The sequence below is a fragment of the Lissotriton helveticus genome, chromosome 1_1 (genome assembly GCF_964261635.1).
Source record: "Lissotriton helveticus chromosome 1_1, aLisHel1.1, whole genome shotgun sequence".
Taxonomy (NCBI): Eukaryota; Metazoa; Chordata; class Amphibia; order Caudata; family Salamandridae; genus Lissotriton; species Lissotriton helveticus.
The window spans coordinates 752,176,059-752,204,046 of record NC_136057.1 but is presented as its reverse complement, the minus strand read 5'-3'; the positions used below and the strand labels follow the sequence as shown (position 1 = coordinate 752,204,046).

General features: G+C 43.1%; 1 protein-coding gene across 5 annotated transcripts in view; it reads left to right on the top strand.

Annotated features, from left to right (window-relative positions):
- The window catches only part of PPHLN1 (periphilin 1), a 715,827-nt gene that overhangs the window by 420,541 nt on the left and 267,298 nt on the right, over positions 1–27,988 (top strand). For all 5 annotated transcript variants that reach the window (XM_078674289.1, XM_078674291.1, XM_078674288.1 and 2 more), the window contains one exon: positions 18,383–18,462. In XM_078674289.1, coding sequence (XP_078530415.1) covers positions 18,383–18,462 — 80 coding nt within the window. The remainder of the gene's footprint in view (positions 1–18,382; positions 18,463–27,988) is intronic.

The window sequence follows — 27,988 nt, the reverse complement described above, 5'->3', positions numbered from 1 at the left end:
ATTACACTAATTGCATTTCAAAAATAGAAGGGGCGTTAGCCACATCAGCTTCTGTCTCTCCAGTAATCAGCACCCTCATCTTCAATAAAAAGCAAGTTACATATTACAAAAAAAAGTCTGGGACCCCCAATCCTCCCCTTACCTGCGGTAAAGTCATAAACTTCATTGCCCGTCTCGGTCTCCCTGGGCTCCAAATAAATTTACCGCACCTCGCCTGCAAGACCTGTATCTTATCCTTAGTCATTTCTAACGGTATTGACCTAAATAGATATAACACTTTTGGTAACACGTTCATTTTTACAACGTTAGAGCGACCAATAATAGTTAAATACAGATGTTCCCGCCTGTCCAAAGAATCCCTAATTTTAGTCATCAGTGTATTCCAATTAACCTCCACTAATTCAGTCATATTTGCCCTCAGTTGAATACCTAAATATGTTGCCTCCTTCACCACTCTCCCATCCTGCCATCCTACAGTCTTAGAGCAGAGAATCTGCATTTTTGACTCGTTCAATTTATATCCCGCCACTCACCCCAAACTCCTCCGCCAACCGCTCAATTTCTTTAATAGCAATGCCGGGGTTTACCGTTATCACCGCAATGTCGTCGGCATAAGCAAAACAGAAAAATAATACTCAGCCACTTGATAAGGTGGGATCAAAACACTCCGATTCAACTGTTCAATAAAAGGATTAATGTAAAGGGAATACAGAAGAGGGGAGCATGGGCACGCTTGACGTGTACCACGTGTAATATTCACAGAGTCCGAAAGTAGACCCATAGCAGAAATTGTGGCCGTCGGGGTAAAATATAACGATTGTATGGCGACCATAAATTTTTGACCAAACCCCATTTTACACATCAATTTCCACAAATATCCCCACTGTACCCGATCAAATGCTTTTTCCGCATCGAGCAGGAAAAGCGCTAAATCATTTTTTTTTAACAGCAGCGATCTCAAATAGCGTGATGACCTTATTGACATGCTCTACCGTCCCTCTTTTTGATATAAAACCATGTTGGTGATGTGAAACTAGGGACACCATACAGTTAGATAGCCGATTAGCTAATATTTTCGAATAGATTTTATTATCAGCGTTTAATAACGATATGGGTCGGTATGAACCTACTAGGTCCGACTGCTTGCCCTTCTTACAAAAGACGGCTATAGTGGCGTCTGCCCATGATCTTGGAGGAAAGCCCAGCTGAGCCGCCTGCATCACTACTAGCAGCTCCTTCTTGATGATATTATAAAACTGTCTATAAACCGCACTGGGTATTCTATCGGGGCCTGCGGCTTTACCGATAGCAAGACTCTTTACAGCTTTTTCCAGCTCCTCCTCCGTAATCGGAACTTCCAGTTCCTGCGCCACTATTGGATTCAGTTTTTTTAAACCCACTTCAAACATTTCTAACCAATCCAGCCCATCATCATCGATCACTCTTTGCTGAGCATATAATTCTGAGTAAATCTGCCGAAAAATCCTCCGGATTTCTTGAGGGTCAGAATGAGACCCCCCCCCCCAGCATCCTTCATTGCCAAGATGTTTCTAGCCGACTCCTTCATTCGAAGCTGTACCGCCAGCCTCTTTCCAATTGTTTCACCATACTCATGCTTTTCCATCCTTGATGTTAAAAACCTCCTCGCATTCTCCACACTCCAGAAACCCACCACTTTCGCTCTATCTTTTGCTACCTTATCCTCTAATTTACTCAAATCATTCTGACCTCTAACTACCCCATTCATCAATAAGGTTTCAGACTGTATTAAATACTGGTATAGTATATCTAACTCTTGTCTGGCCTTCTTTTGTTGCTGGAACGTAAAGCTCATGCATTCACCACGAAATCCCGCTTTAAAGGTATGCCAACTTATAGCAGCCGTGGCCGAACCCTTATTTTCCTTTAAAAAAAAGCTGAATCCACCTTCCCATGTGAACTTCAAAATCATTGTTTAACACCAACTTCCTATCAAATGTAAAATTTAAAGATCTAGGTCTAGTTGTACCACCAGGTATCTCCATTACAATAGGAGCGTGGTCCGATGTGATTCTGGGATAAACACTAACTGTCGCTCCGTCCAATACTGAAGCAGGGGCAAAAAAAAAAATCCAATCTGACCAGTTTCTTGTGGGGATAAGAATAAAATGTGTACCCGCTATCCTGTGGCCTCAAATGACCCCACACATCCACCAACCCTTGGTCCTCAACTAAATTATACAGCGCCTTGTACACTTTTGGCTTATGCCCCTTATACTTGACAAACCCATCCAACAATGCCCTATTAATCAGATTTATATTAATATCGCCACAGACCACCACTTGCTGATACCAAGTTGCCAGCTCCAAGTTCACTTCATTTAGGACTTCTGGATCGTCTAAGTTAGCTCCATACACAGTGCATAATGTCATATTTTTTCCTTCTACACAACATTCTGCTATCGCCCACCGTCCTTTCTTATCACTTAGTGTCCGCCCAGTAGTAACATTGTTTCCCTTACAGAGACTAGCCACCCCCGTATCATACTAGATTGCCCTGTCGTGACCACTAGTGAGAATCCAAGTTCTTTTAACACCTCCCTTTTTGACCATGGGATGTGGGTTTCCTGGAGACAAAGTAAGTGTGGTGAAATATATCTCAACTCAGCCGCAACCTTATGTCTCTTAATAACGTTATTCAACCCAGAGACATTCAGTGAACAAATTCTTAACCCTTTAGTTGCCATTTCTCCTCAAAAGCAAAAAATAAATATACTTATACATATGCGAACACTTCCCAGACATCATTTTTCTTAAATCCCCCAAAAAATATTCTGATGAGTCCCAGTACAGTCTGATGTTAAAAACTTAGTAGCAATTTCTGCGCAATTTGCTGTGAACGTTTTTCCCACACCCCCCTTGTGCACCCCCAAACCCAACCTCCCCTACAACCCAGCCCCCCCTCCCCCCTCACCCCAGTCCCCCCTCCCAACCCTTAATAGAGGCTTTAGGACTTATGGTCCTGTTGATGCGAGCTTGCCCCCAACCTCCTGCCTTCGCCCACGGGGCATCTTGCTACATATCATAAAAGAGAAAAAAAAGTAGAGTCAGCTGCTACTCAAGAAGAAGCAGAACAAAAGGGAGAGTACCCTTAGTAGCCTAATAGCATAAATTACAGATATGTACGTCTAAACTAGTTACATTGTACCCAAAAATTCTTTAGCAGCCACAGCAGTCGTGAGGTAGTGAGTACGCTCCTTATACATAACTTTCATTTTAGCAGGAAACATCAAGAACGCCTGTGCACCCTTAATTTGAAAGTCCGGAATTAATTGTCGAAACTGCCATCTCGATTCAACAGACTGCTTGCAGAGATTGGGGCGCACAAAAAACTCACATTCGAGCCCACTTCTCTTTCTATCTGGCCGAGCTTTCGTAAAAATTTCCTCACGGGCCAAAAAGCTATTAAATGCTACTAAAATAGCTCTCGGTTTCTGATCCCGCTGGTTTGCTCTAATATTTTACGGGAACCGGTGTGCCCGCTCCTCCTCCCTATCCCAATCCCAACTGGTGGACTCAGGAAATGACTTTCTTAGCAACTCAATTATGAAACCTCGAGGATCTGACCCCTCCTTGCCCTCCGGAATCTGTAAAAACCTTAAATTATTTCTGCGTGACCGATTCTCTAAGTCAATCAGTTTCCAGTTAATGTCCTCCTTATTAGCGAGTTGTAGTTCCAGTACTTTCTTCTGTTGAACAAGTTCATCCTCCAGGGTAGAGATACGTGCCTCGGCTTCGTTAGCTCTTACAACAAACTCCGAGTGTGACTTGACAAGACGCCTAACTGAATTCTGTAACTTTCTACAGGAATTCTGCACTCTCAAGCTATCTTCCCGATTTTCATCCCTGTGCTGCATCATGGTCTTATATATCAGCCCCAGTGTTATTTCTTCTGATGGCTCCTCTCCCCCAGAGTGAGCAACTGAGTTGTCTCCTTCCCTTTCGGCTTCTCCCCCTTTTATTTCTCCAGTCTGATTTAGCTGCAATCTTCGAACTGTACGGGATTCAGAGCCCTGATCTTCCAATTCAATACTGCTATGGATGCTGCCGTTCTCCATACTCATATAAGTTGCATATTGCTGCACAAGGTCTTCGGAGGAAGACATGGACTGCTCAGATAGGGAAAAAAAATCTGCAGAGTCAGACTCCATAACATTAGGAATCTGTGTTTCATGTGAGGCCCCCCCTTGTGGCCCCCCTCTCTCCTGGGACTCTCCATATTAGTAGCTTGAGTGGCAATTAACTTTAACTTTGAAGATATAACAGGGTCTGACATTATTTCCTGCTCGCTCTCTTGCAAAGTCTCCTCATTTATTGCTTCAATGTTGCTCGGAACTGTCTCTAATACGGGAAATACAGATACAGACTCCAAACCACTCGCTGTCCCAGTCCCCTGTACTCCTTGTACTGTAAAATCTCCGCTCCTCTGCCCGGCGCCTTCTCCCCCATTCAGTGTCTCAATCGTTTCGGCAGCAGTCTCTCCGGATTGACCCTGTTTAGACATTTCCTTGTTCTTAATTGAAGAAAATAGCTCCGGGATTCCTTTTGCAGGTTTCGCGGCGCTCAAGTCACCACCCTCTTTACCTCGAGCCACCACTCTCCCTGCTTTATCCGAGTCCTTACTTCGTGTGTCGGAGCGGGCACCAACCTTCGCCAAACTTGGAGCCTCTTGTCCGTTCTGTAATTCGGATGTAGCCGTTCCCTGACCACAACCTCTTCGTCCTTTAGGAGCCATTGCTCCATCCTGCGCTCCCTCCACCGCACTCCGATTCACGTGTCCTACAGCAAAGCCGCTAGCCCCAGACCAGGTGAGCTGGGTGAGCCGCCTCCAGTGCACCGCCCACAACCACCGCGGGCTCCGTGCTCCAGCTCCACTTGCCGCCGCTTCTCAAAACCAGCACATTTATGCCCGGAAAAGCTTCTTTTCTTCTTTTCTTCAATCAGAGAACCAAGTAAGACCGCGTAGAACCGCAGCACTATTCGGTACTTCTCTCCAGTCAGCTCCTTACTTGAGCAGCCCCGTTTCCCGTGGGGTCCAGCAGGAGCAGCTTGCTCACGCATCCAGCGTGGACGCCCTCTTGCCTCGCATCTAGTAATAGTCTAAGTGATTGTGTCGCTCCATCCGCCACATGTTGGCGCTCTAGCTCTAAGATGCGAGTCACAAGGTCATTTAGGTCTCCCTGCACTCTCCGCTTCTCCCCCGCTATTCTATTCTGGGCCCTATTCCTCATGACTGTTCTTAAAGCTTCCCAGAGTGTTACCCCTGACTGTACTGATCCCAGGTTTTTAGCAAAGTACACCTTCACATCTGCCCGAAATCCCGGCAGCAAGTCCTTATTCTGAAGATCCCATGCCGGCAGTCGCCAGTTCCCGCCCCTTGGCCCACGCTTCGTCCCAATCGTCACTAACAGTGGTGAGTGGTCCGATACGCCCCACGCCTGGTATTCTGCTCGGTTCTCAGCGCTAAGAGCATGACGGGGAAGGAAGATGTAGTCCAACCTAGAGTACACCTTATGGGCCCCAGAGAAGTAAGAGTAAGTCCTAGCGTCCGGATGGATCCATCTCCAAACATCTGTCAGTCCCATTGTGTCAATGACCCTCGCCAAAGGGGACAACTCCAAAGTGCCTGCCCGCGACCCCGATCTGTCCAAAGGGGGCACATAACGTTGTTAAAATCCCCTCCTACCATATGTAGTGTGTCTGGTATATTTAAAAGGATATCAGCCACTCCCGCAGGTTCTGGCCTGCAGCTTGGGAGGTGCGTACACAGAAACTATCGTGATCTTCTGGCGTCTCCATGTGCCCTTGACCCCAACATAAGAACCATGGGGGTCTGTCCATGTTCGCGTAACCGCGAAAGGAGGGGACTTCCTAATCAAGATGGCTACCCCTCTGGAACCTGAAGTGTACCCTGCATGAGCCAACACCCTATAGGGCCCCCTGGCTAAAAACCCACAACGCATACCTTGTAAATGGGTCTCCTGGAGCAGGACTATGTCCGGGGCAATCCTCTTTGCAAAGGCCATAACCAACCCCCGCTTAATCGTATTGCCCAGGCCATTCACATTCCACGTAAGGATTTGGACAGGTCCATTATCCGGCACCTCTGTCCCAAGGCCACCCACCACTTCAGGAAACATCAGTCCCGGTCAGCTCTTTCGCCGGCAGGCATCGGGTGCACGATGTGCAGGTGTGTGTGGCATTTCTGTCTGCGACATGCTTTAAAACAATAACATTGAACCCCCCTCAACATGCAACCCAGACTCCCCCCCTCCCTAACATCCAGGCATTGTCCCCCCAGTAACTTCCCCCTCCCTCTCCCCACCAGGCCCATCGACATCCTAGAGACAGAGATATAGCTGTACAGGTGAAGGAGGTCTGTCGCCCACCCAACCTCAACCTCAGGACAAGTTAGCTCGCTCCAATCCTCTGGAGGAGAAACCTGCAAAGGCGGAGACCAACTAAATAAAAACAAGAAGAAATAGCAGATCAGTTAGAATAAAGCAAACAAACAAAAAGGTGGGGGTATCCAACTTGCGTGCTCCTGGCCACCAAGTCCATTGTCGATCAGCCGTTATTGTCCCATCTTCACGAATTGGAGTCCTGGGGGGTCTCCCCGCGAGGCCCCTGTCCCTTGTGTGTTGTCCTGTTCCATATCATGTATCGCAGCCACCAGGGGATGTATCGAGTGTCCCTCTGAGTCTTCTCCCTCGGATGAGGTACCGCCAGGCTCCTCCTCCCCCTCCGATTGCGCCCTTCCTGCTAGACAGGTGAACCGGGAATCTGGCGGTGGATTAGAGTCCAGAGAGGCCGCACTGCGCCGCCTCCTTCGTGCGGATCCTGTTTTGGAGTATGGGGTAACCACCAAGCCACGGCCTACACGTCTCTGGCGCAGTCTCTGCGGCTTTGGTGATCCTTCGTCTCATTCCCGGGTCGGTCCTTAGCTGATGTCCTCTGGACCCCAGACTGTTGTCGCGACAGAGGGGGGCGCTCCTCCAACCACTGCCACGCCTCCTCCAGAGACTGAAAGAAATATGTTTTCTCTTTGTACATCACCTTCAGCTTTGCCGGAAACAGCAGCATGTACTGGATTTGAAGGTCTCGTAACTTGGCCTTGACCGATTCAAAGGAGCGCCTCTGTTTCTGCATCTCCTGCCTGTAGTCCGGGAAAATCATTATGTGGCCATTTTCATGGCGGATCTCTCTAAGTTTCCTAGCCTCAGGGAAAATCATGTCTCTATCCAAAAAGTTGAGAAAGCGAGCGATGACCGGCCATGGCCTTGGTCCCGTCGGTGGCTTCGCCAGCAGTGCTCTGTGCGCCCTTTCAATGACAAAACAAGTGGAGAATTTGTCCTTCGGGAAAGTTCAGAGTAGCCAGGAGTGCAGGGACTCTGCCATATTCGCCCCTTCAAGACCCTCTCTAAAGCACACAAAACGGAGGTTGTTGTGTCTTGCCCTATTTTCAGCTTCGTCCACAGAAACTGCTTATGGGAGGCCTGTAATTCCGCCATACCTTTCTTCAGGTCCGTTATGGTATCTTCAGCCTCCCCTATCCTAGTCACTGAGACCGTCACTCTTTTGGCTAGGTTGCGAAGGTCCTGCCTTAGGAGCGCCACGTCTGCGCCCACCTCTCCAATCTGTTTCTGCAGGGGCTCCTGGGACGCCTGTATGGCCCCCATCAGCAGGGCTGTATCCGACCTCGCTCCTGTAGAGTCAACGTCTGGGGGAGGGGGCGCCGTGGCAAATCAGTCCAGGGGTGCCGCGGCCAGGGCGACTGACGCTGGAATCTGGGGATCAGGGTTCGATCCCCGGCTCCGGCGGCAGGTTAGCCCAGCACCATGTGACTCTGGGCAATAGCTTGCTTAATCTTCCCGACGGCCCCAGCGCCTAGAGACCCTTACGGGTGATTGTGCGCTTTACAAATGTGGATTATTATTATTATTATTACCCTGTCTGGGGGCTTGGGGTCCAAGTTCTTCCTGCCCATGGCTTTGCGCGTGCCGGCCGTGCCCCCGCAGCAACACCACCGCCCAAAAACAAGCCGCTGACCCCTGCCTCGCACCACAGGTCGCAATCCTCAGTAGACTGGGCACCTCTGTTCCCCCTGTAGACGCCACACCAGGCACGTTCTTTATGGGCACCACCACCAGAGCGAGTCACAGCCTGTGCCCCGGGAGTGGGCAGTGCCCCCCCGTCACCCTCCAGGCAATCTCTGCAGGACCTCACTCTCCTCCGTCGGCCACTCCACCACGACAGGGGACGACGACGAGCGGGTGGGGGGGCGGGGAGGGCACCACAGGCCACCTCTGATCTCAATGCTGGCCACCCCACGCACCTCCCGCCAGGCCTCTGTCACCCCCACACCACCCCACCACCAGGTATCTTCAGTCTCCCACCGGTCACCAGGCCTCCGAAGCCTCACCTCCCGTCTCTAGGCGTGGCAAGTGTCCCGCTCCAGGTCCGCACAGCACCCCGCGATCCTCAAGGCCGTGTTGCTCGGCACTGCGCTCCCCAGGGCTGGCCCTCTACCTCCAGTCTGGCCCACGCATAGAGCCTCCACGTGGCGCAGTTCCCCAGTCTTGCAGGGCACAGCAGTATCTTGATGCACGGGGCGGGGGGGAGGGAAAGGAGCGGACCGCTTCATAGCTCCCTGTCAGTCCGTACATCAGCCTCCTCCCGCTCGGAGACCCCGGACCTCCAGGATCCGCCCCCCTGCCACTCAGCCCCGGCCTCCGGTACATGTTAGGGGCCTACCGCTGCAATACCGCCGTCCGTGCTACGGCGCTGCACAGCTAAGCAAAACACTAAGCGAATACCTCAGAAGCAAGTTTGACTTATTAGGTTTGCCAATGCTTTTTTTCCTGCTCATAATTTAGTGTTGTAGGGGGCAAGCAATAACACTGGAATTGTGTTATGGGGTAAAGCAACAATACGGATTGGGGCAGGATGGTGAAAGGGGCAGCCAATAATACTGGAAGGGAAGGGTGCAAGCAACAACATAGAGCTGGTGCGGTTTGTCATTGAAGGATTGGAGGGAGACTGTCTGCAAGCAAATGCACTCTTAGGGAGTGCTGTAACTAAATGAAACAAGCAATTTCAATGCAATAGCTCTTGGCATTGTAAATGAAAATGCCTTTTATTTACGTTTTAAAATCTAAAACATAAATAAAAGGCATTGTCATTAACAAGGCCAATAGCTCAAACTCGCGTAAATGCGAGACCTATTGCATTGCACACCGTGGCTAACAATATAACGGGTGAGGCACTCGTGCACAAAGGGTGTGCGCTCCGGGTGTTTCTTCAAGGCCGCTTTTTTCCAAATACACAAAAGAAGATAGTGTGAAAATATGGGTTCCCAAAAAAACACCATAAAAGGCTCAGAATTACTGCTACATTTTGGGGTCCTCCTCACGGCATCCCAAACGCTCCTAGTTTCCCTCATGGCTAATGCTATTATATCTGCTTCATCTGTGTCCATTCTTTTGATCCATGGCAATTTCCATAGTGAGCGCACCTGCCATAATGTTGTCTGTGTCATCATGTGTTTCTCAGATTCTGCTTTTTACCAGTCTATCATATATCAATGTTGTGCAGCTTACAGAGTGTCAAAATTTGCCGCCTAGTAAGTTCTTTCTTGTAATATTACTAACACAAAATAGTTCCCTGCTGATTTTCTGCTTATTTCCAATTATTTTGATTGATTACTCCTTCCATCAAAACGGTGTCGTAATTTTCAAAATTGAATTGGAACTCATAAAGCGCATACTGTCACTCCTGTTAGTGCAGTTCTACTCCAATAATGCTGCTCACAATACTGTCCCACTGTTACTTCTGTGATCTTACTCCTATTACTATTCTCCTGGTGAAATCGTATTTGTTCTCCTTATATTACTGTTATTGCTAAACTGCTCAATCTGCTGACACTGCTATCATACTAACTTTGCTCATACTGCTGTTCTGCTAACACTACTAGCAATGCACTAATGTTAACTGCTATCACTACTCTATTGCGCCTCCTGTAACTGCTTTACTACTAAAACTGCTGCATTACTATTCTGCTACTTCAGAAGTCATTGCTAACCTGCTAACCTATTCTTCTGATACTAAACATAGTTTATTAATATATTTATAATAGCAACTACATCACTAAACTCATTAATATGCCGAGACCAATTGGCATTGCCAATGCTTGTTTCCCTTTGACCTTCCTCCCCAAATTGATGATCTTGCTAGTGCATGTAGTCAAATGGTATTCTGTAAGAAACACAGGCAGGTTTTGGCTGCAACTAACTGTTAACTCAGTTTGGCCATCCTTGATGGCGGATGAACAGAAGTGGACGGGGAAACGTCCGGCAGTGATTTTATTAGATATTTTTTGGCTGCCTTTGACACTCTCAATCAGGAGATCCTAATATCAATATTTAGAGATGTGGGATTAGGTGGACTGCCTGAAGTGTATGATCGCACTCCTCAAGCACCATTCCCTAATGTATTCCCTCTTTCCAATAGATTGGCACATCTGTTAATTATAAAGTTCCACAGAGTTCAGACTGTGTCCGCCATTGGAATATTCTCACACCTTTGGCACTTTCTTTTAACTACACAAACAACAAACAGCATTTCACTGGTCACATATCGGGGAATTTCAGAAGATGCTTGTTGAACATGAGCTACTGGATGGAAATCAAACTTATAAAGTTGGATGTAGCAAAAACTTAGATTGTGAGTGTTGGGGTCACCAGAATAATTTTGACGAAAGGCAATGTTGCCCACTAAAGTGGGTGGCCCTACTTTCTATGCCACATATAGCATTCATGATAATCTTTCTCTCTAAAGCGCAGATCCAAAATGTGGTTAAATGAGGCTTTTATCATCTGCGAGTTATTTATCCGCTTAAGCCCCAGTCAAAATTATCACTGGTTGTTTCAAGATTGATTTACGTAGATCGGGCTTATTTTGGCAACCCTGATAATCGAACTTGTCATTGTCAGTGCTTGTCAAATGCAGCAGTTTATACTTTGCTGAGACTTAAGAAGTACAGCCATATTTCTCAAGCACCGGTGCGACTGACCTGGCTTCTGATGAAGAAGGAAATATGGTTCAAGGCAGTTCGCTTTACTGAGCTTCCTGTGCACTACGTTTGCATGTTACACAAATTCTCTGTTCTAGTCAAGAGAGTTTGCTTGTTGTGTCCATAGTTGAATCAACACGGGAGGCTGTTTAGAGCCTTCACATTACAAGCTGCCCTGATTTAAAACTGGAAAAGATAGTATGTCAGCCTCCATGAAAGATATGATGACTTTGTTATTTAGACAAATACAACTATTCTTGCTCATTGGTTTCAGAGTTCTTGCTAGCGTTAAGAAGTTGTGGAGGACATTGTGTGTTTTAAAAAAGATATTGACATCATTTATAGGTTACAGATTTAGAGAAGGCCCTTTCCAACCCCTTCATGTTTACTTTTGGACTTTAAGTATAGAATACCCAAACCGAAGCAAAGAATCTACCCGGGCAGTCTGTAGTGGTAGCAGTCACAGTTGAAAGTATCCAAACTCCTTCCACGTCTTTGATAGAGATGCCAGGCCTGGGATAGCAAGGGTAAGAATCTAGAATGTTGGAGATCGTCCCCTCTTCCAGGCTATTGTTAGAATGGTGATAGGCAGAGACGAGTTGTCTGTTTGGTATGCAAGGGACGTGTGCGCTCACTTTCTCTCATTGGAGCTTCAAGGTAATACAGATTCAGCCAATGTGAAGGTCAGAATTCTGAAGGGCATGTTGAGTTATGACTATCCCTTCAGCGAGCCTAGTTAGTGGAGTTTTCCTGTACCATCAACAACATTCTCTTTGCTGGATAAAAACTCCTACTCTGTTTACAGATAGCTTTGCATCATTGTAAATTGAAGCAATCACTGCTAACTTGCTTAGCACCTGATCTGTTCTTCATTCTTTGCTTCAAGGATCTTTTAAACCTTCCTTATGCTGCAAGATGATAAGGCGGATTCATGGCAAGGACATGGTCCTCCCTGAAATCTCTCCTGGTCTCTGCATCTATGAAGTAGCCTATGTGCCTGCACAGCTAGCAAGACAGAAAGGGGTCGCAGGGGCATGTTAGTGGGCTAAATCAAAGGGAAGGGCCTGTCCGAACACTGTTGGACATGCCACGGAGCCTAGTAGGGTTATTTTAAATTATGAACTCACAAATTTCTTTGAACTGCACATACAGGAGATTATTTTATGTTCAGGGCTGAGAAGACCTATCAGGGACGGAGTAGAAAAGTCTATATAGAACACAGTGCTGTATAAAAGTAAGGTCATGATACCTGAAGGTTTTGGAACAGCCCATTGGAATTGTAAGGATTGTGGAGCTCGGAGTAAATGAGCATACTTAAACTGTAGGTCTGCTGTCGATTGAGCAGCTGTAGCTTGTTTAATAATTTAGTGTGATCTTTTTTTTCGGTCATATGCTAAAAGTTGGGTGATTTTAGATGGTAGAAGGGTTTGCCCTTCTGTGCAATATGGGGCAGGTATGTGTAGTCGAAATTGAATACTCCCACTAGGGCATGACTTTTACAGAGCTTGCTTGTAGATTTTAATGCAGCACAATTTTCCCTGAATACAGGAAGTAGCCCTTTTTCGGTCTTTGGATATCTCGCCTACAAAGAAAATCGCATTAGGAAATCTTATTTTGGATTTTCTTACATTAATATTGGTTATTATATTGTTTACCTAGTAAAGAAGCTCTTCTGCGTTATCATTTGTAATATATATGCTGGCAACATATGAGACTGCTTTTGTGTCTACTTCCGGGAGTTAGGTAAGTCTCCATCAGATCTAGCCTTGTCAGTCAGTCGTCCTTTCTCAGCATCTCTCTCAAAAGCTGGATGCCTTCCATCTTGAAATGATGATGCATAGCCCATTCCTTCAACTCTTTTAAATGTTATTACTGGGCGCATTCCTTGGTCTTTTATTTCTATTAAAAAACTATTTCTTGGGTGCCCTGGTGAACCATCTTTTACCTCTGTTATTGTTCCTTTTGTAGCAGGAAAAACAGAGGGTATTTTCATGAGAATTCAGGTTGATTTTTATTGAAATTCCAGATCACAGAAACCTTAGGTACATTCTGGTGATGTTTTGCCTTTTCTCCAGGTGGGTAGAAACCTACCCAACTAGGTGAGCTGATAGCATGACAGTAGCTAAACTGTTAATGAGGTAATTGCTTCTTAGATTAAGTTTGCTAACTTCTTTAGAATCAGATAAAGGTACACACTTCAAGAATGAAGTGATGAAGTTGTTGTGCACAGCCTCACAAATTGAGCAGAAGTTCTTTTGTAGTTACAGACCAGCAGCATCAGGAGTCATGGAGGGTGTTAATGGCACTCTGAAATCCAAGTTGGTGAAAGTATGTGCTTCAATGTCACAACGGCCAGATGCACTTCCACTTGTGTGTATGAGTATTAGGAACACTGCAAATAAAAATACAGGACTCTCTCCTCATTAAGTTTTTATAGGGAATGCCATGAAGATTCCTTACATCAAGTCAGCTACACTTGTGTCTATAAGTGATGAAATTGTACTGGATTACCGGAAATGACTGGCTGATGTTTTTCGCTGTATATTAAATCAGGTCAACTTATCAATTTCGTTACCAAAAGAAAAACAGTGCCACATCCTGCAGTTTGGGGATTAAGTGCTTTTGAAAAAGGACGCTCATAAGTCTTGTCAGGAGCCAAGATGGAATGGCACTTACCAGGTGGTCTTTGTGACAAACACTGCTGTGGAATGTAAAGGCTTGCCACAGTGGATCCACACATCTCACATGAACAGAGGGAACACTGGTGTTGAAGAAGTTGTGACAACAACCACTGAATCACAGCGCCAAGCTCAAATTCACTGTGTGGATTCAGAGAGGGTGAAAGTAAAGATCAGAATCAAGAAGAAAAACAAGATTGGACAAAAAAATCAAACATCAAGAAAATCTGATTCAAAGGTGTGAATCTGAAAATTCGAGCTCCTAGAACCCCAGGAGGAAAACAGTCTGCTGTGAAAGATGAAAATCAAACTGTTCCAGACAGAACTGTGAGCAAGTGAAGATGAAGATCCAGTGGGTATCATAAGTGAACATGAAAGTAAAACCCTGCATCAAGGAGATAAGTTGCCCCTGCCCTATGAAAAGCAGAAACAGTGTACAAGAAAGTCCAGGGACAACCAGAGAAGAAAAAGAATAAGAGGACCAATACTCTGATTAAAGTGAAAGTGAACAGACAGCAGTTAAGAGTAACATGAGTGAGGGAACCTAATAGAAAGCATACAGCTCTTGAATAGTCGTATTCAGTAAACATAGGATCTGAATATAATGTGAACGTTTATGATCTGACAGACTGCCAATTTACTATTGAAGAAGAACCACCAAGATCCAATTTTTTTTTTAAAAAAGAAAGATTTTTCTTTTGGATTAAATGTCAAATGTATGTACACAATACTTATTAGTTGGAGTCTATAAACTGAACTTTAAAAAAAAATAAAAAAAAATTTAATGAATGTTAACTTACGATTCTTTCACCTTTAAAAATTAGTGGTTGGATGGGCTCAAGAATTAACTACTACATATATTACCTTAACAGACACAAAGATAACACACAGAGATAGGTTTTGTAGGTATCTGTAAGGAAAAATCCTATTCAAATTTAGTATCCAAGTACACAAGTATTATCAGGGTTAGCAGTTGTTACGTTTGCATATTTCTTCCAACTTCTGAGTCAGAAGAGGTGGCTTACCTGCACCTTTCTTTGATCTGTTCTATTTCTAATCACTTGAGATCAATTATGCATTCTAATAGGAAATCTGATAATATTAATAACAAACTTGTGATGTGGAGCAAGGATCTTTAAAAGAATATAAAAAGCAAAAAGTGAAAATTAGCAGAAAGTGGGAAGATATGAGAGAAACCGAATTGGAAGAAGAGACTGAATACAAATCCAGGTACTCGAAGGTGCATCCTAGGCTAAGAATGTAGCAGGAAAAGAAATAAGTAATAGTTATGGTGCAATTACAGTAGGTCAAAAGCGTTGTATTAATATTCATTTAGGAGATGGAATTAGGATGGTGATATATGGTGCTGAATTACAAGATGCACTTGGATTTGTTAACCTGTGTAACAGTTTGAGCACTTTATGCTGACTCTAAGATTTCCACGGTGTATTTTGTTATAAGAATGCTCCATTCAGGAGGTGAACCAAGTCTGTTATTCATTATTTTCTAATCTGTAAAAATGACCACTTTAAACAATCATGTATCTCAAACTCTTAAAAAAGCAACTGAACGTGTGTAATGTCACTCGTTTAGTGTGCTGCCGTTGCTAAGGTGCAGATGCGAGCCCCTGCCTCTTTGATACAGCCTCCAAGGGTGCAAATACACCACATTTGAAGACATTATTAACCACTATCTTGCCATTCACCAAAAGTATGTTTTAAAGCACTCCTCCATACCTTAACAGAGATAAATTCGAACTGTTATACAAATAAACACTCTAACTAACCATCCTGTCATAGTAATAACAGCATATATTTTTTAAATAGGTCACATTTAGATCATAAACAGCCTCGAACATAAAGTCATTTCTTTGTACTTATCTTGTGAGCAGTAGAAACAAAAGAAAGAAGAGAGCTGTGTGTTCTTGGGTTTTATAACTTATCAGAATGTTAAACATTCTTTCTATAGGTGCTGCTGTGCGTGAGATAATAAAAGGTTATTGCTTAATATTAGCCTCTTTGACTTGACATAAAATTGAAGTGGAAGCCAATGAATGGAAATCCTGCGCTATGGATATTCTGTACAATTTCACAGTCGGTAATCAATGTGGAAAGACAGCTCTCCATCAATGGTTCTTTGTGTGCACTTTCATCTCCTAACGAAAGCCGAAGAATCATATCTTGACGGTAACTGAATCATTCTCTAATTTAACCAGTTTTCCTGTCTGCTGTTGAAGTACTGCAATGTGGCAAAAGTGCTCTTGAGATCATTCTCAACCTTTATGATTCTGTGCCACGTATCAGTGCTGTTTTTAATAGACGGTGTGTCAATATTGTATGTGATAGTTTTTTGCCATCTATGTATGTGTGTGGTATTTCAGTAGGGCAAACTTAGCCAAAAGGTAGAGGAGCACTGCACATGGTCTAAAAAAGAAATTGCTTTAGTTCCATGTTACAAGCCGCTCAACCTCCACAAGCATCTGCCATGTTTCACTTCAAGGAACTTGCTAGGAAAACTGCCCTGAGTTTCTTTTTTTTTGTTTTCTACTTTGTTTTTCCCGTCTACTTGTTTTTCAACTGCTCAGGCTTGCCCACCACCACTCCATGCTTTGTTTCTAATTCCGGGTGTTGTTGCAGCAGTGAGGTCTCCGTGAATTGCTATATGCTAGAATATCGATGTTTGTGCAAGTATTAACCCACATCCGGGCTCTTTGTTATTGTATAGCCCTTTTTCTTACATGACGACCGCATGGAAGCTCAGTTTGCCATTTTATGTGTTGCATCCTATCTTGCAGATGGCTCGGATGCTCTGTTCAGTGTCCCCTGAATGTTGGTCTCCCAAAAGCATCCTGCATCGTGAAGTTGCTTGTTCAGTTGTGCATCATTATCAGGGCCTGCAGTCAGCAGGAAAATAAATCATTGCCAGGAGATCACTGTATCGTAGTAGTAAGCCTTTCAGCTGATTGTCTCTCTCCAAACTGCAAACCTTCATGGTGGAGACACAGGAAGTGCAGCCCACAAGCTTAACAGTCCCAATCCGATAGGGACCTCACCTCCATTTTCTCACTAGTAAGCTCACAAAAGATGCAATGGTCTAAAGAGTACTCTGACCCGCCACGGCATTGGCCTGCACATTGCCATTTCAGGGAGCAACAATCCAGGGCCAGTACCCTAAGTGCTCTCTGCTATATAAGTGAAACACTGTTCTCTAAAATCAAAGACCCACTCCTAAGAGCACCATAACACAGAAAGGAAAAGCAGATGAGAGACTGGGAAGCAGCGAAGTCCACAGTATCTTGCGAAGATACTGGCCATCTTGGTTGCACTGCCTGGTTTGGTATTAGCAGATTAAGCAGTGCCAAGTGCCTAAATCAATGTAGTATATATAACAATGACAATGGTTCAGTGTGAATGTATTTCAAATCCGTGTTCATGACATTCAACTCTAATCACTCAATGTAGGGGTAATTGCACCCCCTTTATTTTAAGCAATCAATGCAATATCCATTCTAATGTTTGGGATATACAGCTTCAATTAATTCAGTGCAACTCGTTTTAATATAAAGTGCTTCTCAGGTGTGATATATGTGTTAAGTGCTCATCGTGATCGCACAGTGAAAAAGGTAGAGCAAAATATTGTGATATGCATGTGTATATAGTAAAGCTACAAAAGACCATTTACTATAGTAGTTGGAGGAATTTACTCAATGGGTCTAATCTAGACATATGATAACTGGGTTTGTCAAATGTTTTAACGGCATGTCAAACGTTTAGTCACTAGCTGTTTTCACTTTTTAGCTGCTTCCTTGTGGATTTCCCTCCCTTTGACTTTGCGACAGAGTAGGGACCTTCTTGCCTTTAGAAAGGCATTTAAGACTTTTCTTTTTACACAGACCTATTTGAAATAGCGACTCTACTTGAAATAGCGACTCTTTTTGGTATTCCTTTGTTATGTTTTTATTCTCTCTTCAGCGCCAAGAAGCTTTTGGGCGTATGTGCGCTTTATAAATTTTAAAATAACATAACAAATAACATAGAAGGTACTAACCATGACAGTGAGAAAAACTATAGCTCTGAAAGAACTAAATCACTGTTGATATAACAATAAGGGAAGCTGATTAGGGTACTTATTATTTGTATACAAACATTCAGAGAAGCTGCAATGGGAGGAGACTTAAATTGTTTAAGGGATCTTGTATTCTGTTATTTTAAGCTAATGGCTAGAGAACAGAGCTCATAAAAAAGGGTAGAAGACAGTATTCATTATTGGGTGGATAAGTGGAGAACGTTTTAAGGTTTGTATTGGTATTCAGACTAATGCTAATCACACATACAACTAAGATAGGAAGGATTCAATATTTCACAATTCTGAGGGATGGAATAGCTATACATTGATAAGTACCTGTTAATGCCAAGGAAATGATAAAAGAGAAAGTAGCTTACTATTAACATATTTATGGTTACTTTAACACTGACTATTTATTAACGCATTGTAGCGGTATGTTTCTGTGAGTTTATGATTGGAGAGAGGCAATGCTTAGCAGTAACTGATTTATCATAGACAACTTTCATCTATTTTCTAATTTTTTTTGCAGCCAAGGAAAGGTCTAGCATCCAAGCTCTAAAATCAAGAGACGCATCACCTACAAGTTCAACATCATTACCCCCTTTAAAGGTAAACCCTGATTGAATGCCAAAATCAATTACGTTTATCTTTTGTTTTCAAAAGGTGATCATATCCGATTATATGCAAATCTTAAAATTTTTCCATTAATCAGAACATTGATGACATTGTCTTTCTGAGCTTCAGCAGCAATATTTGTAAAATGTATTTTGTAATTTTGAGAAAAACATACCAGCAAAAAAATATATACAAAAATATATATACACACCAGCAAAAATAAAAACAATACGTATCAGCAAAAAACCAATAGAAGCTACCAGTAGTTACATTTGACAATAAAAGTAATATTTTTATGAGCAAGAGAAGTATCAAAGAAGCATATTAATGAAAAGTTTATTTTTGTTGTAGGTTACACCTTTTGATTTGTTTTTAATAACTTTGGATATGATTGTTCTTTTAATTAGACAAACATTAGTCTAAACAGGCATTTTGTTCCAGAGCTTAGGAAAAAGGCAAAGGAGGCCTATGCATCTCCTCACGTACCTATGACTGTTGGGCCACGGCCTCTCTTCGGTCATCTTCCTGCAGTCCCGTCAGGCAGCAGGGAGCACCCGGCTCCCAAACTCCCTATAGCCAATCACAATGCTGCAGTGCAGCGTTGTGATTGATATGAGCGCCGTGGTTCTGTGCTCAGACAGGCAATGGGAGGCTTTGCATGTTCCTTGGGAGGCTGTGTAATGCAATAAACAAACAATGGTTCTGCTACCTATCTTCTCAAAGAAGGTATTACTGATCAACTTAAAAAACCTTTTATAATGGGCTATTCAACAAATGAAAAAGAATATTACTTCCAAATAATTGGTTGTCAATCCCACAAAAAGAGAGTTCTACCGGATATGTAATTAGTCAAAGATTATTTATATTGATAATATAGTATATACACAAACATTTAAAAATAACGTATGCATGTAAAAAATGATTACATATATAAATCACAACACACTACAAACATTTATAGCGTGATAAAGATTGAGACATAAATATACAAACAAATCACATCACATTACAATATACATAAATAATAAAGATCACATATACAAATAGCAACTTCGTGTCACGACCAAATCCTAATTGTAAGTCATGCGTCAGAATATCAGAGTTGAATTACTCGGTCTCTTGTTTGACACTGACTAGGATGTTTAATCTAACAAGCACGTCGACGTTTCGACCCCTCCTTATCTGGCATAGACTTGGTATGTCACTCTGGGGTCTTCATCAGGACTAAACAAAAGTATGTGTAACCTATACAAAAGAATCAAGACATATGTCTATTAGATTTGGATTACCTATTAATCACAAGGAGTACTCTGGTAAGCTGCAATAGACATTCAATGCTCACCGTTAAAAAATGTATGTGGTGTCTCTTATATCCAATATCAAAAGGGGATTCTCGAACGTAAACTCCACCTTCCTTGACCTTAAAAGGTCAAAAGAAATCCATAGACTCAGCACCCTTAGTTAATCACTGGTCACCCACTCATCTGTTTGGTGAACTATGTCTAAGGAATGCACTAAACCCACCTCCTTATATGTTACACCTAGGTCCAAGTCTCAAATCAAGGGCATATTAAAGCCATTCTTCTCCATTTCGAACAAAAGGATAAATAATTATCTATGAAAGAGTCAACAAGTCTCTATTAAATGCACGCCAATCGTCGCATTTAAACTATGCTTCTATGTTTAAAGAAGCGGTTATCAAATAACCATGACATACCTCATTAGTAGTCTGTATCCTTATTATGGGTAAATCTTTTTACTCCACCCTCAATTCAATAACTGGCTTTGTAATTTCTACACAAAAGAGGAAAATCAAGTATTGAAGAAACGGCAATCATTACCAAAGAGCACGTCTAAACCTATGACTCTATCAGTACATTAATTGTCGAGCTCAGCTTACCAAAAGATATGTGCTGTATTACTCCTCACACAGGCAACGAACCAAATGCCAGATAGACCAAACTCGGGCGCACAGAGGCTAACTCCGAGAGCTGTAAGCAAAACTGGGAAAATAACACCACGTGTTAAAGTATTGTGTTAATTTAAGACACCGCGTTCAAAGTGCTAATTCAAATGAATTTACTAGGGTTCATACCTCAAAAACGTTCAGCCGCCAACTAAAACGCCATCAAGGGTGCCTGCATCCGAGTCTGTAACTCGGCTTCCATTATTAATGATTACACATCACGTGGCTGACGTGATCAACGTCTCTATGCGTCAGGTTGTCATGGTAACAGATATACACACATAGGGCTCGGACGTAACCGCATCTGTATGTAAGAAATGAAGTGGGCAAATTGTTCTTTATTATCAATCGTTTGGGCCAACATGTCATTTTACAAAAAAAGAAACAAATTAGAAACACGACAGGGGTCGTGACAAAATTTGATTCTATGTGGCCATAAATAATTAGATGGACAACATACGTGACGTCCCCATACACAGAAATCATCAAAGTGATATTTTCATCAGGAATGTGACTCACCCGAGTTCACCAATATGTGTAAATAAACTTTTCAAATCCTATTCTAGTCCGTAAGCACAGTTCTCGAAAACTTACAGGACCCAAAACGGGCTATGGCTGAATCGATATGAGTGAAGCCTTATCTGGGAAATACACAAGTACAGACTCCCTGCTAGAGTCATGGTTATACCAGGATTTGCGGTTCAGCCGAGACCACACTCGTGGGTCTACAAATTGCCCAAATCTCATTCAATTAACGGGCCCAGTCTTTAAGAACATCCCGAGACCCCCAGCGAACTAAGGCTAAGTAAATATAAAACCACATCCGGAGAGTACATAAGTCCTGACTCACTTTTGAAGTCATAATGAGAAAACCGTAGACAAATCTCAGATTGCCAGATATTAAAGCAATCTAGCATTCAATCTCTTGTAGATCGTATTCTCAGTTGCGATCGAACCACCTAGTCTTTTCAGTTTTAAGATTTCATATGGCCCAACAACCAAAATGAAGGAATTAGAAGATAATAAGACCATCAATTCAACTCTGTTACTCTTCCATTAAACATAAAAAGCCTTGGCTGTATCAGTGCAATGAAACATGCAACATATTTAAATCTTGTGTCAAGAAATGGATTACATGTAAACATATGTCTGTTATATACTTTTGAAAACTTTTGTATTGTACCAATACCCATGTATCATTAACATTGCTTGCCTCCCAAATAAAAGGATTATCAAAATTTAGACCGAGCAATATCATTTGGACGCTAGAGTTCTCACTCTACAAACATTTCAGTCATTAGATGAAAAACAACATTATATCCACAAGGAAGACACATTGTGTTAATGACATGTGTGACATGATAAAGATGTCATGGACCACAATATGAACATTTGGTCCTTATACACATCAAGATACTTTGAGTTACATATACATTCCAGCCAAAAAGCTGGCGTTCAACCTGTGTTAAAAAATGTTATCTGCCTAGAGATTTCCTCCTGTTCATTCAGACCCAAAACTGCTGAGTATCCATTTACATTCCCGCAGACCCATTACTGCTGTTACAGAGCCACCTCTGGCATTGGGTATAATTTTTTCTAGCACCCACCATTTAAGACTGTCATACGGATGGTTCTTTTGTACAAAGTGTTCTACCAATGGGGCCCCTTGTGTTTTGCATCGAATCCTCGAGCAATGCTGTAATATTCGCACCTTTACTTTGTCTTGTCTGGGTCACATGTACCATCTCACAGGGGCACATAATGATGTATATAACATCAGTGGAATTACAATTTGTATAATGTTTTAAAGTATACTTCCTCTGATGATACGTAAATTCTTTTTGTTCAATTGTCAGTTTACAGGCCTTACACGTACTACACTTGTAGTGACCTTGCAAGGGAGGTAGCATCAATTGTGACTGTAAGTCTGGTTGACCTGGAGTCTTAAGGAATGAACTTACCACTTGATCCTTTATGTTACAGCCCCTTTTAAAAGCAAAAAGTGGCGGATCAGTGGTACCCAAATCGTCTGTTATCAAAGACCAGTTCTTTTTAATGATCTTTTTTATATCATTGCTCCTGTCGCTAAAAGTTGATACACAGACAATCTTCTCATTCTTTTTGTTCTTGTTGGGATTGATCTCCACCAATGTCTCCCTGTGGCAATACCATGCTCTTTCCCTTGATCTCCTCAGGAGATCACGTGGATATCCACGTTCTCTAAGTCTTGCAATCAGCTCATCTGATTCCCGAAAGAAATTCGTTCCAAGGGAGCAATTCCTACGCAATCTGAGAACCTGCCCATAGGGAAGGTTATCTCTCAGATTGCGTGGATGATGGCTCGCATAGCCCAATAATGTATTCCGTTCTAGAGGTTTTCTATACAATGTAGTATATAATTTTCCTCCCTCTTGTTTAATGGTCAGATCTAAAAAATCAATTTCGTCTGATCTGTTTCATCGTAAACGTAATATCATCAGATCTTTCATTGAGCCAGATAAAAAATCGCTCAACCGTTACAGAGTCACCTTTCCAGACCATGAAGACATCATCGATATACCTCTTCCACAGCAGGTTGTTGGCTGTGAAGGGGTTATCGATGCCGTAGATGAATCTAGCTTCATATTTATCCATAAAGAGATTGGCTATGTCCGGGGCAAATCCTGCCCCCATAGCCATGCCATTAGTTTGATAAAAGAACTGTTTTTGAAACACAAAGAAATTCTTATTCATTACTATTTCTAACAGCTCTATAATGAAGTCAGTTGGCACAAAATTGGGTCTTTCTCTACAATCCAGCACTCTTCTCGCTACATCTAATGCTTCTCTCTGTGGTATACTGGTATATAGAGAGGACATATCCAAAGTTACTAAAATATGTGTACTTCTATCAAATGGGAAGTCCTCTAACCAGTTAATCACTTCCATAGTGTCTCGTATAAATGACCTAGTTTTAGGAACCCAGGGCTGTAAAAAAATGTCGATGTAGCGACACAGTGGTTCCAGAATCGAACCACACCCGGACATGATTGGCCTGCCAGGTGGTTTATCCAGATTCTTGTGCACTTTGGGTAAAGTGTATATCATGGGAATGTGTGGTTCATGTTGATTCAGATACCAAAATTCATGGTTACTCAAATAACCTTCATCTAAACCTTTTGGTTAGCTGGTGAATGAGTCGGGTTATCATCTTATTTGGATCACTTGGGATCCTCTGATAGTTCTCAGCAACATTCAATTGGGACTTGATTTCTGAGACATAGTTATCTTTATTCTGAATCACGATCAAACTGCCTTTATCGGCTGGCTTGATCACCACCTCATCATTTTGTTTTAAAGCCAAAAGGCTGATGCTTTCTTCTTTGGTTATATTGTGTTTTATGTATTTGTGAGTCTCAAATAACCTTAACACATCTCTGAGTGCCACCTTCTCTAAAGCAATGATCTTATGAGACATCTGATGCGTAGGTGGAATGAATGTAGAGGGTGTCCTCAAACGTGTAGCTGGACGCCTCCTTTCATAAGCAGGGTTAGGATTCTTATGGAAAAAATGTCTCAAACGTACCTTTCTAAAAAATCGATGAAGTTCGATCTTGGTGTCAAAACTGCTACAAGGAACAGTAGGTACATAACTCAGACCCTTGGAAAGAACTGATATCTCGGTAGACGTTAGTTGATGTTTAGAGAGATTGATGAAAGGGTTACTCCTTGCACAACCTCCACTATTTACAAAAGTCATTTCCTGTGTAGGAGGCTTAGCTGGGAGGGTTCTGGATTCATCTATCACCTGTATGTTTGTCTCCTGGTAGATATCTCTCCATGTGTCTGTGGATAAAACTTCACCCCTCTCCGCCCTCTGTCTCTGCCCCTGTTCCAACCTCTGTTGTGTCCCCTGTTCTCTATCCAACCTTGTGGTGGCGCCCCACCCTTTGGAGCCTGCCATCTGCTCTCGCCTAAAAAAGGTCCAGTCGTTAAGCTGGAAGGCTGGGGACCCTGGAATGTATCTCCTTGATATGAAGGACCAGGATAAGTTGGTTGTCTACGTGTACCTGGCTGTAATGCAGCCTGGTGAGGAAAATGCAAAGTACGCAGGACTGTTTGGCCCGGGCAAGCGGCCCTGCGCACTTAATGAGTGTAAATCACTCCTCCCCCTGCTTCTTGCCAGCCCTGCCCGCCCTGAGAGCCACTGACTAAAAAAAAAAGGAAACATAAATGATAATAATAATAGTTATTATAATGTTATTTTTCCTTTTGTTCAGTGGGGTGATGCTCCTCTGCCTTAGCGGAGGAGCCGCCACTGCAAATCTATACACAGAATCAAACATATTAGGCAAATAAAAAAGTTCAGATAAATAATAACTACACACACAAAAGAGAGAGAGACAGACAGACATTTGGTTATTCTAGCTAGTTTCTTTGTTTCCAATTATCAATAAATATGATTAGCACTGTTTTTCTATCATCTTCTGTACAAAGTTACTCTATAATAAATACCTCTAGAGTAATATAGCCTGACGTAGCAGGCTATACGGTCATTAAAGGCCTGCTCCAGCATTACAGCGAGGGGCTTTAACAAGGGAGCAGGCCTTTACTGGCAAGTATAGCTTGCTACAGCATGATACAAAGGTATTTGAACGGTCTGCCCCATGAGGGCAGAATGTCCTAATTAAAGAAACAAGGGCATCTCTGAGCCCAAGGGGGCTGAAACCCCTGTGGCATCGTAGCCTTTGTTTCACAGAAGTTGCAGTGAATGTTTAATAGTGAACAGCCGTGTGCAGTGCCACGGCTGAAAACTGTTACACATTTACAGCAACAGCTGTGAAAACAGACTGAAGTCAGACCCTGTTTCTCTCTGGGCTTTGCTAAGCTGCCTTTTCTCATTCAGACATGCCAGAGAGACCCAGGAGCTGAGCAGCATTTCCCCCTCCCTCCTTTCGAGGCTCCAGTGGCACTGTGAGCTACAGAGGGAGAGATGGGGAAGCTTCAGTGTCCCCTCCTGCACAGGCTCTGGCTTTGGCTTTTCTAATCCATATTTTAAAGAGGCAGGGGAAAGAGTGAGGCAGAGGTGGGTATTATGACATTGTACAGTTGAGAGCAGGGGGCCTATAACAGGTTACATGGACAACTACTGCTCCATTATCTGGATTCCCCTTAGCCAAACCCTCATGTTACACATATATATATATAAAATGTGTGTAACATGAGGGTTTAGCTAAGGGGAATCCGCAAATAGACAGTCTGGCAGGACTGATTCTAAGTGGGTATTCCTTCTGGAATAGTCAGAGGGAGGGACCTTGGTACACCTCTCGGTTTCCTCCGTACCAGAGGATTTTAAAGGTATACTTTGTGTCCTGAAGACCAAGAGGAATCTACAGGGCCATAATCCATAACCAATATTGTGTTTCTTTCTATCCTAATCAGAGTAACTGAGTATTCAGTGACTAAAACATTACAAGAGGGGAAAGGCACCTGTGCCTCAAACCATGTTAACAAATCTAGACCTCCCTGCTAATAAACTGACCAGATAGTCTCAATTGAATCCTGGATCGTTAGAAATTATTGATCACCCGAAAATACCAGGAAGGATCTGTTTTTGGGGAATATTTTTTAAGATTCGTCAAATGGATTTAAAGTTATTAGCAAAACAAGTTGCTGCTTGTCAATCAAATTCCTTGGCCACACCCAAATTGGTTGGACACACCCAAATCTCTACATATTTTGAACCTTAATATCTCAAAAACTACTGAATGGATGTAGACCATATCACAGAAAGCACACTGGGGATTGACAAAAGGTTTATTTTGCCTGGTCGAAATGACCGTTTTAAAACTGCACACACACAGGCTGCAATGGAAGGCTTGAGACCTGTTTAAAGTTCTACTTGAGGGGGTGCTGCAGGCCCACTAGTATGATTTAATTTATAGGCCCTTGGGCACAGGTAGTGCCACTCTAATAGGGACATAAAAGTAAATTAAATATGGCAATTGGGTAGAAGCCAATTCGACCATGTTTAGAGGAACCAGCACAAGCACTTTAGCACTGGTTAGAATTAGTAAAGTGTGCAGAGTCCTACGGCTAACAAAAACAATTTCAGTAAAAAATAGGCGGAAGGCAAAACTTCTGGGGAGGACCCTGCAGAATGGGGCAAGTCCAACAATTGCGATTTCTCAATACCTACTGGTGTGGTTTTAGCACTCCTAGTGGCAGGGTCAGATAAACCCTCCAAAGCATAATCCTCGATCGCCAAGATGCTCCAAAATATACCATCCATTCTGACCTGGACAGAAGTGAATGCTTGGGTAGGGCATTTGAAACTAGACTGGTGCTGAGGCTTCATGCTTGGATATGCACAACAGGCTTTTCATTGGATGTTCAGCAATCCCTATTGGACGTGCTGTTCATTGGCTCAAAACTTAACGGTTCAAAGGCTGACATAGCCCTAGAAAAAGTTAAAAAGAGCACTTTCTGGAACAAGCACAGTCTGTTTGGCAACTCCCCCAACAACAGCATCCATTTCGAGGTTTCGGTATGGGATACCTGCAGCGGCAACATTAATACGGGCCTCAGTAGCAACATGCCTCCCAGCCCCTTCGAGGAGGTGGCCTGGGAGTTGACTGACAGTGTTCAGGTCACCAGAGGAAATAGACTACCTCAACCCCTCCCCCTACGGACGCTGCAAAACTGCTTTAGATTGTCCGTAGTGGCACACAATCACCCGGTAAAAGGTTGTCACCTTTCACCTCCCCAGATGGAAGAGCATCACATCAGACCAATGGGTTCTCCTGATTGTGGAACACGGACACTCCCGGCCCTTACTATCCTATCCCCCAGACATACTACCTGTACCGCAACACCCCCTGGGGGACTGTTTGTTCATGTTCTGTGCAGAAGTTCAGACTATTTTAGCCAAGGGAGCAAAGAGAGGGTGCCAGCGTCCGAGAACGCAACTGCTCGCTTTTCCCATTATATTCTGGTGCATAAAAAGGACGGACGCCTTTGCCCCATCCTAGACCTTCAAAATATACAGCCCCTTTTTAAAAAAAAATTTTTTATTTCTCAATGCCAAACCATACTAGGCATAACAATTCTTCTTTACCATCTTTTACCCATGACCCTCCCCCCCCCCCCCCCCCCCCCGGCGCTCACAGTTTACATCAAATATTGGCAAACAGGTCTTACAATCCATAACATGCGCACATGCGTTTTAAAAATAGATAAAACACGAGTAATAAGCAGCAAAGATAGTGCAATCCATAGCTGTTAGTTTTAAGAATAAATACACCACATAAGATAAACAAAGCTTCCTAAAAACTAGGATCTAGTTAATATTAAAGTGCAAGTGTACAAACAGAAAAGAAGAGAGAAAGGTTCTATACGAGCGACCCTTAGTAGAGCAACCCCATTTTCAGCCTATGCTAATCAGTAAGCCTGGCTAATGGGGCCTAAATTAGTGATCCAGCGCTGCTCCAAACCATCACTATAAATCCTAGGAGCTATCACATTTTACTCGTCGGTGGAGCCCATAACACCACGAGTCATTCAGTCATACATCAC